The 13543-nt window shown below is 42.2% G+C and overlaps 1 protein-coding gene across 6 annotated transcripts in view; it reads left to right on the plus strand.

The window, feature by feature from the left end:
- Nucleotides 1–13543, plus strand: part of anks1b (ankyrin repeat and sterile alpha motif domain containing 1B) — a 233761-nt gene that overhangs the window by 163450 nt on the left and 56768 nt on the right. For all 6 annotated transcript variants that reach the window (XM_039791996.1, XM_039791997.1, XM_039791998.1 and 3 more), the window contains 3 exons: nt 8169–8827; nt 10002–10124; nt 12624–12693. In XM_039791996.1, the coding sequence (XP_039647930.1) occupies nt 8169–8827; nt 10002–10124; nt 12624–12693 (852 nt within the window). The remainder of the gene's footprint in view (nt 1–8168; nt 8828–10001; nt 10125–12623; nt 12694–13543) is intronic.

Raw genomic sequence — 13543 nt, forward strand, 5'->3', positions numbered from 1 at the left:
GACTTTTTACAGAGACCTGTCAAGGCAGCGTTACAGAAGTCGAGTCTAGTCGAGTTTTTCATCCTGACACATCTTGCTAACATCACATCCAGTTCCTTAATCTCTGATTATAGTTAGAGATATCCCTAAGAGGGGAGGTGGGGGGAGACGGATAAAGGAAAACCTTTGGTGACCTTACTGGCTGTTCACTCTTTTTGGCATCTTCGTTATCAGCAAAGATGGTGTTACAGAATGTACTTGGTTGGGGTGGAGGCAGACCACGTGGCAGTTACTGTGGGGTGAATTTAATGCCAGCACTAACCAACTATTTTATCAGTGAATCCCAAAAGGGGCGCGGCAGGGGAGACGGGAGAGTGAAGGGAGGAGGAATAAGGAGATTGAGGGTATGATATTTTCTTTGTTTCACCGAGGCTGCTTTGTGTCAGGGTGAATCATCTTGGGCCGAAGGGTGTCGCAGACCGAGCCCAAAATGGTCCACCAGTACCTTAACTCTAGATCTGCTGGGGATAAATTTCACATCTATAGTTTGCTTTGGTTAGAATCAGTTAAAGATAGTTTGTTAACTTGGAGCCTTCCCCTTGGTTCGGTTTCGTTTCACATCTGGAAAAATCCAAGCCTACCAAATTGCGTCATTACGCGAGAATGTTCACTCCTTATTGGTCGGAAGTGTCTGGGGCGGGATCAAGAAAGTAAATACAGGAAGAAGGGCCTTTGTTCTGGATTAGTGCATATTTCTTCCATCTCCATGGTCAAGCCAGCTTATTTCATTTAAATAATCAAACATTGTTTCACTACGTCTGCTCTGCTCACCGAGACTTCGCTCTGCTCTGCCGGCGTCTGTCTCCATCTTTAGTGGCGGCTTGTTTGACCACGGAGATGCGGGTGACGGCAAGCTTGACCGCACTCTGTTTCTGTGAGAGAAACATTGCAAGCTGCTACAGTTTGCATGATCTGCCGCATCGCAGATCACAAAGGACATCTGACTACAGGAGACATTTACTGTAGTTCAGACTTGATATACATATTTTGTGCAGTTTGAGGTCGGATCACGTTCTCACCTCAAACGAACCGCTCCGGAGTTCGATTGAAAGCGTACTGAGACCACCTCGTTAAGGTGGTCTCAGTACGCTTGTTTGGTCTGCTTTTGGTGCACACAGGAGTGCAATTGCCGCACCAAGGGGGAAAGTGAAGTCTAGTGGGTTCAACCGAACTAAATGAGGAAGGTGTGAAAGCCCCCAAAGATGCAGTGAGACAACTTGTCACATCTTTTACCTAGATTTTTGTTTGGTATTTACTGTCATTCAATAGTGTTTGTGGGGATCGTATTTATTTTAATTGGAATTTAAATCATTTCATGACCTTCAGTAAGTGTGAAAATGAATAGTAAACAAGGTTTTATTAGATACAATTCTTCAAAAATGTTGAAGCCCAACTTGTAGTGGACTGCTGTGCTACTGTGTGAATTGACTGGCTTTACTACAACAGATCAAGCCTTATTCCACTCTTCCCAGTTTCTTTTTCCTCACATTTTGACATATAACCTCCAGCTCTGTAACCCCACTCTTGAATTTCTCTCCCTCCTGTCCCCCTCTGCCATTCAATCCTTCATTCTGTCACTCTTTATTTCTCTAGCCACTTGCCCGAGCTCTCTTTTGCTTCTGTCTGTCTCTTTCTGCCTGTCATTCACTGTTATATGCTCTGCGCCCGCCCCCTCACTTTCCCTCAGCCTCACTGCTATTTGTCAAGCCTTCTTCAGCTTTTCAGTTATGCTGTGTTGCTAGTTTGCCTCTCATAACTCATTTGCCCTACACCCTTTCTATCTTTGCGTTTTTCTCTCCCTCGCTTTGCTGCCCACTCCCTACCTCTCCCTGTATTTCAACGTTCACCTTTTCACCTCCTCCCCCTTTTCCCTGTTTTCCTCTTCTTCCTCCCTCCCTCTACCTCTCTTCTTCCTCAGTGTTCTTTTTGTCCACTCTGAACGCCAGACCATCGTCAGTGTTATTAGTTACACCTCTGTTTTTCCTGCTATGACAAGTTAAAATATCTGCTGCCCATATATAGAGGGTTACTCCTCGACGCAGCAGGCCCGGGTTCTGTATCTTTATCTGTCCTGTCAAATAAAGGCCTAAAATGCCCAGTGTTCCAAAGGCACATTCTGTTTACTAATCTGATATTATTTTTAAAAGGCTAACTGAGAAAACATTGGAGAACCCTTATGCAATGTAATCTGAAAACTGCTGCCCCGGTTAAAAAAACAGTGCAACTGATCTCAGCTGGTATTCTGTTTGGTTAGGTTGAGGCACAAAAAAAAGATTTCTTCCTTTGCTCTCATCATAATTACTACAGCCACTAGAGGGCTTTGTCACTTGAACGTAAACATGTTGTTTTGGGTCACTAATGAAATTACTTCCTAGTATACTGTTTTTCCAATTAGTATACAGTTGTTATATAACTGACAGATGCCAATTTATCTGTGACTGTGGAATTACCACTGCCAATTAAACAGCACTCAAAGACAGCAAAATTTACTTTCACAGATTTAAAACTTATTTTTGTTAATTTTTATTGTAAAGTGCTTTTTAAAGTGTTTGTTAAATAAAATATCTTTGTCTCATCACCTGCAAATAATGCATCTAATGCTTCGCAGCTGTGAGCCTTTGTGTATGCATTGTGCGACAATACTGTAGTGTCCATCACCAGTCCACTCAAAAACCAGGCAGATCCAGTAAACGTACTGACTATACTCACTTTTCCAGTGTCCAGTCTACTACATACTTGCTAAACCTACTTAGAATTAGAATGCAGTGTGCTACTGTATGCATCTTAAACCGTTTGACACCCCAGGAGAGATATATTATTAAGCATTTTCATCTATAAATAATGTGTTTAGGTACATTTAATAAAAGCTCAATTTCAGATCTATTTCTCTCACACCCACTCTCTTCTCCTCTGTCTGTGCTTCACTGATAGGTGGGTGGTGGGGACAATGTACACAGCTAAAGGTTTTGCCTCTCACAGTATATCAACTTGAGGAAGTGATGTCACACACGTCATCGCATCAGTCAGTCAATCAATAAGTTATTGGGTGCCATTTTGTGATAATACAAAGATAGAAAATTATTGATCCTTAACTAATAGTTAGTTTGTACATAGATGAGTCATATTGAGACACACTTGTCTTTATTTGTTGCACAAACACACATATTACTGCGGTTGTTTGTCTTGAGATGAACACCAGTTTTCCAAATACCAATCAGTTTCTGGGCTGAGCTGCTGCATGCCACAACTTGTGTGTGTTTGCATACTAGTTTTGCAATAAAAATGCAGGTATGTAGAGTGATGCAGCTGTTGTTTCGTCATCTGATTCTTAGACGTTTGCTGCATTTCAGCAGAAGCAGGGTGACGAGTTACTATAGTATGAATGTCTACAGTACAGACAGTCTGAGTGTTCCGTAGTTTGATACTTGCTTTGGATGCCCAGGTAAGAAAGACACATACACACATACACAGAGGACAGTCAGTGAGGCGAAGCTGCAGAGGGATCTTAAGGCTCAGGAATGGATAAGAAGTAAAGTTAAAACAACACACAGAGCAAGACTATTGATTGTTCACAGGGGAAGAAGAAGAGAAACTAGAGTTTCCTGCCTGTGTCGAGCCAAATTAGGCTTCTCCAGTGTTATCCTTTCTATAATTTGGTTTCCAATAGTTAGTACACCAATATTCTCATCAGCTCAACTAATGTTGGGTTTATTTAAGGTTTATTTCTATATATCTATACCTTTCTTTTTCAGAAAACTTACAGAAAATCTTGCATGTAACTTTTCCTTCTGCCCTATCATCAAACCTTTTACTTTTGCACTCGCAGATATGCCAGCTCTACCTCTGCTATTTTTTTCCGTCTAGACAAACACACACACCTGCTGATTTTATTGCTGTGTTCATCAGTTGTACACTTTTCCTTTGCGCTCCTGAAAGCCTACCCCAAAAACTGGGAGAGATGCCGTTGCTGTGGCTCTCTGTTGCCATAGTGACCAACAGGCTCACCTGTTGCCAACAGTTCATCATCTAAAAAAAAAGAACGATGATGAGTGATAAAGAAATGCATAGAAGGGCTGAAAGAAACACACACAGTCACTAATTGATGCATTCATGGTGCAGTCATGTAGGAATTGTTTGTGTTAATCCCATCTACAGTTCCAAGCTCTGATTGTTTCCAAAAATGCTCCTTGTGTTATTAATCTTACCCCAAATGAAGTGTACATTTTTCATAGTAAGTCTAATATAATTAACAGTAGACCAACTGCTGTCTTACCAGGTAAAATGTAATGACTCACAAACATGTATTCACTGACATACTGTCAATGGTCAGTGCTATTGATTGATGGTCAAATTGTACCAATCACTTAGAAGACAATGTACCGTAGGCAAAAAAACAACAAAAAATGTTAAGCTCTGAAGACCGGTCCACTCACTGTGTATTTATGCTGATCTTTTAGCCACTTAGTTCCTGTCATCCTGTGAAATGTTGAGGATTAGTCATAACTAAAGAGCTTTCAGCTTGTATAGGAAATAATGATAGTTTCACTCTGTCCTCTCGAGGATGAGTCATTACCTGAAGACTATTAATGGGTGTTTCGTACTTTTAAACACAGCACACAGTACAGTTAAGGTGGAGCAAAATGGAACCTTCACATTCCAAATGATATGAAATTGCTCTCCATTTGAGTACTGACGTTAATATTTTTTCACTTTCTCCTACCTTTATTCTGCCACGATGAGAGGAGCTCGAGCATTGCTGTTTTAATTTTCATATGATTCGAGTTATTCACTTTGTGGGGTTTTCTCAGGAAAACCAGCCAAGTGACTTGAGGGATTTTCTTTCTTGGCTCACATTATGTAATTGTTTCATATAGAAACGTGGCTGTATACCCAGGACAGTCATGAAGTGCTAGCAGAGACTGTGTGTGTGTGTGTGTGTGTGTGTGTGTGTGTGTGTGTGTGTGTGTGTGTGTGTGTGTGTGTGTGTGTGTGTGTGTGTGTGTGTGTGTGTGTGTGTGTGTTGCTTATCAGTGCTGAGATTGTTTACATGGCCTTGTACAAAATCTTAAAGGGGTGATAGAATGATTATATAGGGTATTTTACACTGTTCCTTAAGGTCTCCTAATGGGGTATGTAACATTGGTTAATGAGACTCGCGGACAAGTGGCGTTTATTTCCCCAATCGTTTGTTTAAATAACTCAACTCATTATAATTACACACATTAAAAGATTAACTGAAACCCGTGGTAAGAGATTGCTGGCGTAACAAGCTCGCTGACCGCGCTCTCACTCACATACACCGGGCATTTAGCTAGCAGGAAGAGGAGACTTGCAGGCCCTGGAGCTCTGTCAGGGCAGGGGCATTTGGTTGTCATTAGCCCAAGAGATGGTGACTTTGCGCGGGTATGGAGTGCTGTGGGCTGCCAGTTGTGACGCAGCTCCAAGTACCTCACAGCAGGCCGGGGTCTGTGAAGGAAGGCAGGCCGGGCGGTGAGGCAGCTACACAGGCAGCACCGGCGCTGAACTCCGACACACAGTCGGACAAAATTTCCAATTAGCCATCCATTTTCGTAAAGCGGCCCATATTTGAGCTTTACATAGTTGATTTCTCGCATAAAAAAGTTTCAGAAGTGAATTTTGTAATTTAATAGCAGAGATCTGCGTGACCTAGCTAGATTCAGAAGACTACCTGATCTCAGGTCAGTTGTGTAGCCTATGTAAATGTTGGGGCGTGACTGTTCTCTTAATACACCCATGGGCTGACAAAGGTTCCGGTTTTTGGGAGGTTGATGTCAACTTCCAGCTTTGTTGAGAATCGCCCGTTTTCAGCGGCAGTTTCAAAATATGAGATTTTCATAGTAAAGGGGTGTCAATGGGATTTTGAGCTTCTATGTATGTCCTATTTACCCCCCGAACTGTCGTTATTCAACTATGAATAACGACATATATAACGTAAAATCGGTTTTGCATTCTATCACCCCTTTAACACACAGTGACAGGGAACAGAGAAAGAGATATCTGGGTTTGACACACAAACGCAAAGTTTTCTTTTCAGCTATTTATAGAATGGAAAGTGACAAGGCTGAATATTATGTTGTATTGTAGTTTAATAAGCAGGTGAGTTGAAAACAACATCAGATCCATTGAAGCCTTTTGTAGGTTTCAGACGTGTGTTTGGGTTTGGGCAGATCAGGGACATGTAATTGTTACCTGCTGACATTAAAGACCATTCCAGCGGTTCGTTACACTTCAAATTAGTGCTAAACGTGTTGTGTTGTATGTGTGAATTTGTTTTTTATACTTTTCCACACATTCATTTGTTTCCATTCAATCCTGTTCAGGGTGAAAATGTAGGCACTTTTGAAAGTAGCTTAACTTCTGTAGTAAGTACACAGCAAGATTTTATTTTTGTCAGTTATGTTTATAGGTGGTCATGCTTTTGAAATCAGTCTTCTCATAAACTGTATCACCATGCAATGATAATTGAACTTTCAGAAGAAAAGATCCAATATTCTGCTAATTGATAACATACAATGGAAATTAATGGAAACCAATGGTTGCCTGGAACAGTGTACATGATTTAAACCTGCATGATTTGATTTTTGTTTCTTTGGGCCACTTAGGGGCAGTGCAATAAATGTACTGACATTGATATGTTTAATGTGTTAGCGAACAGTTAGCAGACATAAAGCAACATTAGCTTTGAAGTCGTGTTTATGTCCACTTGGTCGGTCTTCACCAACTCACAAGGGAAATATCTGGCTCTTTAGCTGCTAAATGCTCCACTATGTACACTAGCTAGCTGCTATCTTTAGTAATCTGTCTGTCTGGTGTTGGGAAGTGGGTTTATCAGAGCTACTTTTGCTGCATCAGGAAAAGATGATGATGAGAGCTGTGAGACTGAGCCAAAAGTTGTGGGCTGTAAAAACTAAACGGGGGATAATTCTGTGTGAATTCCTCACTACAAACTTTCACATTATACGTACAGTAGTCATTTCACCTATTAGTAATATAAAAATGATGATTAGAGCAGCCATCTGTGCTTCACTCTTTGCTACCTCTCTGTGATTCATTCTGTATGATTCCTTCCACCTGCCTACCTAGCTGAATTTCTGTCTCTCATGCTTAGTTCACACCTCTACTAATAATTCTAACTCAATACATTTGGCATTCAGTTTTAGTCACAGCGTATAAGACACTTTATTTATGAAACTACTAAGTAAAGAACAGCAGGGCTGCTCCCCGGAGGAGCTCAGCTACAACCTGGAGATTTATCTATATAATTTTGAGTGTGACGGCACTGCTCTGGTGAAGCGAAATAAATAATCATGGAAGAATAATAATGCATAATGCGCCTCTTATTTTGCATCTTGTATCATGAGGAGTACATCTTTTAAAAATGCAGTACAATTGGTGTGACCTGAGGTGTAACTTGTTTGCAGATGTGCATACACAAACTGACAGGCGAGTAGCTAAGCGTGCGTGCGCACGCACACACACACACACACACACACACACACACACACACACACACACACACGTGCGCGCGCATCTTACACAAACACTTATATCCAGAGAATCAAAAGAAGCTTTCAGTGGTTTCTCTTTCACCCCACTGCACACAGACAGTGAGTGGGCCTCTGAAAGCATCCCCTCAAAAAATTAAACCCAGTCAATGGTATAAGAACGTCTGCCCCGATGAGTTCATGCATACATGCACAAGTTCAGACACCCAAACACACAGTTTTGTAACCAGCAGTTAGTGGAGCAGAGGTGTAAAGTCCAAGTCAGGAGTTCTTTCATTTTTCCATGGAGGAACAAACCGCTTTGCAGCAGGGAAACAGAATATGTATTACCTCGTTCTTATCTTCCAATTTGCAGCTTTTGTTGTTTCTTATTTTTAAGCCCCATTGCTTTCCTCTCTCTCTGTTCTGTTTTGTGCTAAGCATTTTGCTCTACACTTTTAAATATTGTGATTTGTTTTTGCAGTGAGTATAAATGTCTCTCTCTCCTTGCAGAGTAAATTCATTAGTGTGTATCATTGTTGTGATGGGACCATTTTATGCAAATCACCATGATTTGATCCTAATCAGTCAATGTTTTTGGGTTTGTGTGTGTCCTCTGTGTAGACGACGGGCCGTACCAGCGTGACCCGTCTCCTCCTACTCCGCTCTGCTCTTCCTTCACATCCAACGCTTTGTTGGAGGAGCGCAGAAAGAGCCACATTCCAGAGGAGTTTGCAGGCCTGCTTCATGGATCTTCCCCAGCTTGTGAAACCCCTGATACGCCTTACCATCTCTACAGCCCCAAACCCCGAAAATATGCCTCTACGGATGTCCAGAGCAGCTTGTTGCAGACCCCGGAGTTCAGCATCGTAATAGGAGGAGGACCCACTCAGATCTTCCCCAGGACGGGGAGCGAGTCATCACCTCAGAGGACCGCCAACGACCCCCAGAAGCCACAGGTGGTATACCGGACTATCTTCCACACTAGGGTCAACCAGGACCAGGCCCAAACCAGGAACTGTGAGCAAGCAGCTCAACCTTGTGGCTGGTCTTCACTGGGCCACCCACCCTCCAACTCCCCTGGTCAGAACGGGAAAGTTCCAGAGTTACGGGGGATCCAGACAGGAGGTGTGCCCAAGGGCAGTTCATTGGGTGCTGGCTACGAAGAGAGGGCTTGCACCCTGGGGAGGATGAGGTCCATGCCCCGCAGTGTTTTGGACTTGCAGTTGTCCAAGTCTCTGTCCAAATCTGATTCCAACCTAGTAGCTGTATCTCCCATACAGGTAAGATGTTGTCTCAACTTTGATTTTCCATCTTCTTTTGTTATTCTCATCTAAAATGAAAAACAAAGCGTTAAAGGGCCCATGGCATGAAATTTTCACTTTGAGGTTTTTTAACATTAATATGCATTCCCCCAGCCTGCCTATGGTCCCCCAGTGGCTAGAAATGGCGATAGGTGTAAACCGAGCCCTGAGTATCCTGCGCTGCCTTTGAGAAAATGAAAGCTCAGATGGGCCGATCTGGAATCTTGCTCCTTATGATGTCATAAGGAGAGAGAGACATCATGGCTTTCAAACAAGAAAAGTGGCAGTTTGTCAAGGCCACACCCCCATCCTCCACCTTGCCCCACCCCTCCTCTCTCCTCCTCAATAGCTACAGACACAGAAATGGCACATACTAAGGAAAGCTCATTGTGGGACTGGCTCTAGTGGCTGTAATTCTGCACCAAGGCTGAATTTCGGGAAAGAGACTTCAGATACAGTTTTAGGGGACCACTAAGGCCTATATAAAAGCATCCAAAGAGCACCATGTCATAAGACCTTTAATGAGAGAATCATTTATAAAGTAGAGCCCAGCATTTTTGTTGCAATTTTGAAGGAGTGTTAAAACTTTTAACACTGTCTTTTTTTCTCTGATACGGTGTCACACTCTGAGACATTTATGTAAGGATAAGCCTCTTTCAATAAAAGTTATACAAAGTTTCTATTTTTTTCAAATTTTTTTTTATAAAAAAGCACCAAGATCTCTGTTAGCAATGAGAGCAAAGGCATTTATTGTAAGTATTCAGTTGTATAAATTATGCAGCCGTGGAGATAGTTTGCATCTTGCTGTATCATGCAGACTCTGAGTGACTTCAGAAACAGCACAGAAACCAGTGCAGCCAATTAGATAACTCACTAATCTGGGCCACAGTGCTCCCTGCTGTGCAGCACATTTCATGAGACTTTTTCTTTAATTAATTGTAAATAAATCATAAGCTAAATACATAGTCTGTTTGATGAAAAATACTTCAGATAAAACTTTGATGAGCACTGAAAGGCCTTGGTTATTCTCTAAACAGTTTTTAGTGCTCAGTTGTCCAAAATTTTAAGGTCAAAACATTGTCAACCTTTACATCTCATTGTCGGTAGTTTGATTATGCTTGGAAAATTAATTGTTGGCTTTTGCCTTGGCCAGGAGGAGCACGGCTGGGGGTCTGGATCTCGTGGCCAGGGGCCTGGAAGTCCCAGCCCCGGAGAGGGTGCCAGCCCAGGGGGAAGACTGGAGAGAACGCCCTCCTTCACTGCTGAGTGGGAAGAGGTAAGAAGAGTTTTTTTCCAGACATGAAGTGCATATTTTACCAGATGTTTAGGATCAATTGAGATAGGGAATTAAATTTTACAGAAAACAAAAAAATAAAGTGTCATCTCTTCATCACTCAGGTTAATCAGTTCCTTTTACTGTGACACTGCATATATTTATGTAGTAAAATGGATGCTTTTCCAAGTGATGCATCTCTGCAGGGGGCAGTTGAAACCTCTGCACCCACAGCAGTGAGCTTCTTCAATTTTTCCTCTCTTTGAAATCCACTCATGCTATCACAGTGCAGAAGAAGCCCCAGTGCTAATTTAACATCCACATAGCTCCCACATTGATTTCCTTCTGTACCCAGCACTGGAGCTGCAGGGAAGACCAAATAAAAGAGAGAAGGCTGTTTCTGTTATAGAGGGTAGAGAGCGGAGGTCGAGGGTTCTGTATGTTTTGGTCCTCGGTGTGTTTGTGCCTGGGGCTTCTTTGGTATTAAAGTGTCTCTGACACAGATGTAATCCATTGACTGGACACCGCTGTTGGATCTCGCCCCTTCATAAACACTTTGGGTCACAGACACACAGTCACTGGTCATCAGTCACACCACACACAACACACACTTGAGCAAACTGATGCTTATGCATGTTTACCCCCTGAAAATGAAGAATCTTATACCATTTATACCAATATTGATAATTACTTAATTATTCGTTCTGTTTTTAAAATAATGCTAATGCATGTGAGTGAAAGTACATCTGTACATTCCTGTCCACTTTTGCATGTACAGTACATGGTAATTAGTTCCTCAACACAGCTAATAACTTGCTGATGGTGATGAATTACCATATGGAATTTCCCATAATTCTCTGCAATTAAGGTGACCTTTACTGTTTAATTGCATGATACAGGAGGATGAGATAAGATGGCTTGAGGGAAATTGTTGAGTGATATATGGGGATTTTTACAGGCAAAAATAACAAAGTTGGTCTATTTGCAGCACATGCTCAGGAAAAATTTGCATTACTAGCAAGAGACGAGCCACATGGGATGTCCCACCAGAGTAAGAAATCGGAAGATATCCATACTCATTAGTGCTACAGGCATAAATAAGGTTGCCTCTGTATGATACAAATGTGTGCTTCTATCTGGCTTTACTTTGAAAATCGCTGATGTTGGATTGTTTTGTGGTTATTTGGATGGAAATTAACAGCCTGCAGTGAAATGTTGGTACAATGTGTTCAATCTAGAAAACTATAGCGATGGTGGATCCGTTAAAAGGTATTACCGGTACATAACAACTTGAGTCTTATATTTGTAGTGTATCTTTCCTTTTGGTAATAACATTGTAGTCACCGGTACAGTGACAGTTTATGGCTTCTTTATAGTCTCTGTTCCCGACCTGTCGCGCGACAATGTGATGTCAAAATGACGTAGATCTCGCTGGCCAGAGGTCGTGCACCACTCTATTTTTTTCAGCAGCGCGCGACGAAGCGGAAACAGGAAGCATGGACGAGTTCGAGGGCAACCGGATGCCAGGACTCTCAGAGTGACTGCAAGTCTCTCTTGTAAACTTACTGGGTTAAGATGAGTTCTTTTATGGTGAATGAAAGGCTTGATCCGATGAAGTAGGTCATCAAATCGTTGTGCAGACATTCTGAAGTATTCAAAGTGCTTCTTTTCGTCAGTGCTGCTGCCCGTTCTGTCATTGTTTACCTTTTTCTTCTTCTTCTAGTCCGTAGAAATAGCAAAAGTCAGTAGCCTTTCCTCAGTTGTGAGAGTTCAGGAGAAGACTGCAAATAGCGGCACGACCACATGACGCGCGAGTATTAATAGTTACGGCGCTTCCATGACGTCACACTGTCGCGCGACAGGTCGGGAACGGCGAGTATAACGGACATTTTAGCCTCTATGTTACATATTCTGTGTACATGTGAATTAGTGCTCTGTGTGCAGTGGCATATGCAGAAATTGCCACCTGTTTGTCCAGCTACTAAGAAAAGGCCACCGTCATGGACCGCCAGCTTGTAAACACGGTTTGCATCTGTCAGACCTGGCCCTTTAAACACCGGTCCCTTACCATTCGCAACATGGCCAGTTTTCTCTGACCTGTTTTGAGCCAGCGTTCCTGACAGGTGGATGGATGTGCAGGTCGCATAGTTCAGTGGTTAGCAGCAGGTCCAGGGTCAGGGATGACCGGTCGACAGCCAGCAGCCAGACACTAATGAAGCCACTGAAGCTCCCTCCAATCAACCTTCCTCTTCCTTCAGCTCTGCTTTAAGTTTCCTGCTAACGCATCTTTTCTCCCCGTATGCTCCTCCAAGCCTTTTCAATTTACAGGGGGAATGTCTGAGATTCAGTAAGCTGGCTGGAGTAATGATCATGTTATGTGACACTTGAATCCAGAATAGGGATTAGCCTTATTAGTGGAAAATGACTTTCCATTGAACATGCTGTACATCTCTCCAACTCTGGTTCTCTCTCTCTCTCTCTCTCTCTCCCCCAATTGTTCAGATCGACAAGATTATGAGCTCTATTGGGGCAGGAATAAGCAGTGGATTGGACATTAAGAAAGACACCTCAGGTAAAATACAAACAAGTATGTATATGTGAGCATGTAAGTAATTATGCCTTGAAAGATAATTCACGTGTATTACAACTTGGGTCTTTTTGGCGATCATTACTGTTGGTTAGGGTTGTGCATTGGCACTGCCCTCACAATTCGATTCGATTACGATTCACCAGGTAACTATTCGATTCAATTCGATTCTACGATGCATTGCGATGCATCAAACTTCTACTGCACACAACAAGGCAAATTTTTCATCAGTCATGAGGCAATACAAGCAGTCAGATATTGAACAACAGATTGTATTGGCTGCTATGTGTGTATAATCACTCTCCTGTATCTTTGACATAAATGTCATTAAATAAAATAAAATTAAATGGTATAGGGTATTGGATATGGCATTTTCAAACCTGAAAAAGAAAACATAAATCACTGCTTTCAGTGCTTTGAATGAGAAATGTTTCTCTTCTCTCTGCTTTAGAACCATTTGAAATTAAATAGAGCAATAACAGCCAACTTTTTCCAGCAGTGACCGTAAGTGTTTTTTTACACACAGTAAAATAGCATAGCTCCAGGCGTCACTTGTAATGGCTACACGACTGGCTTTACACATTGATTCCATTACCTTTGTTTGGTTTCTTTTTACAATGTGGGAAGCGCAGAATCAGTGAAGGTAGCTCTTGTCGGTAGCTTATACCGGGGCTCAATTGTTTTAAGCATGTGGCAAAACCCCGCATTTTCTACCACAGAATAGGGTCGTAGATCCTTCGCTATGAAACATGCCACCGATCGTGTGATCCTCTTTGCTCTCTCGGAGTTGTGTGGCAACGTTGACACTAGTGACTCGTCAATTCTTGGCTGGGAT

Source organism: Perca fluviatilis, chromosome 23 (genome assembly GCF_010015445.1).
Source record: "Perca fluviatilis chromosome 23, GENO_Pfluv_1.0, whole genome shotgun sequence".
In the NCBI taxonomy this organism is placed as follows: domain Eukaryota; kingdom Metazoa; phylum Chordata; class Actinopteri; order Perciformes; family Percidae; genus Perca; species Perca fluviatilis.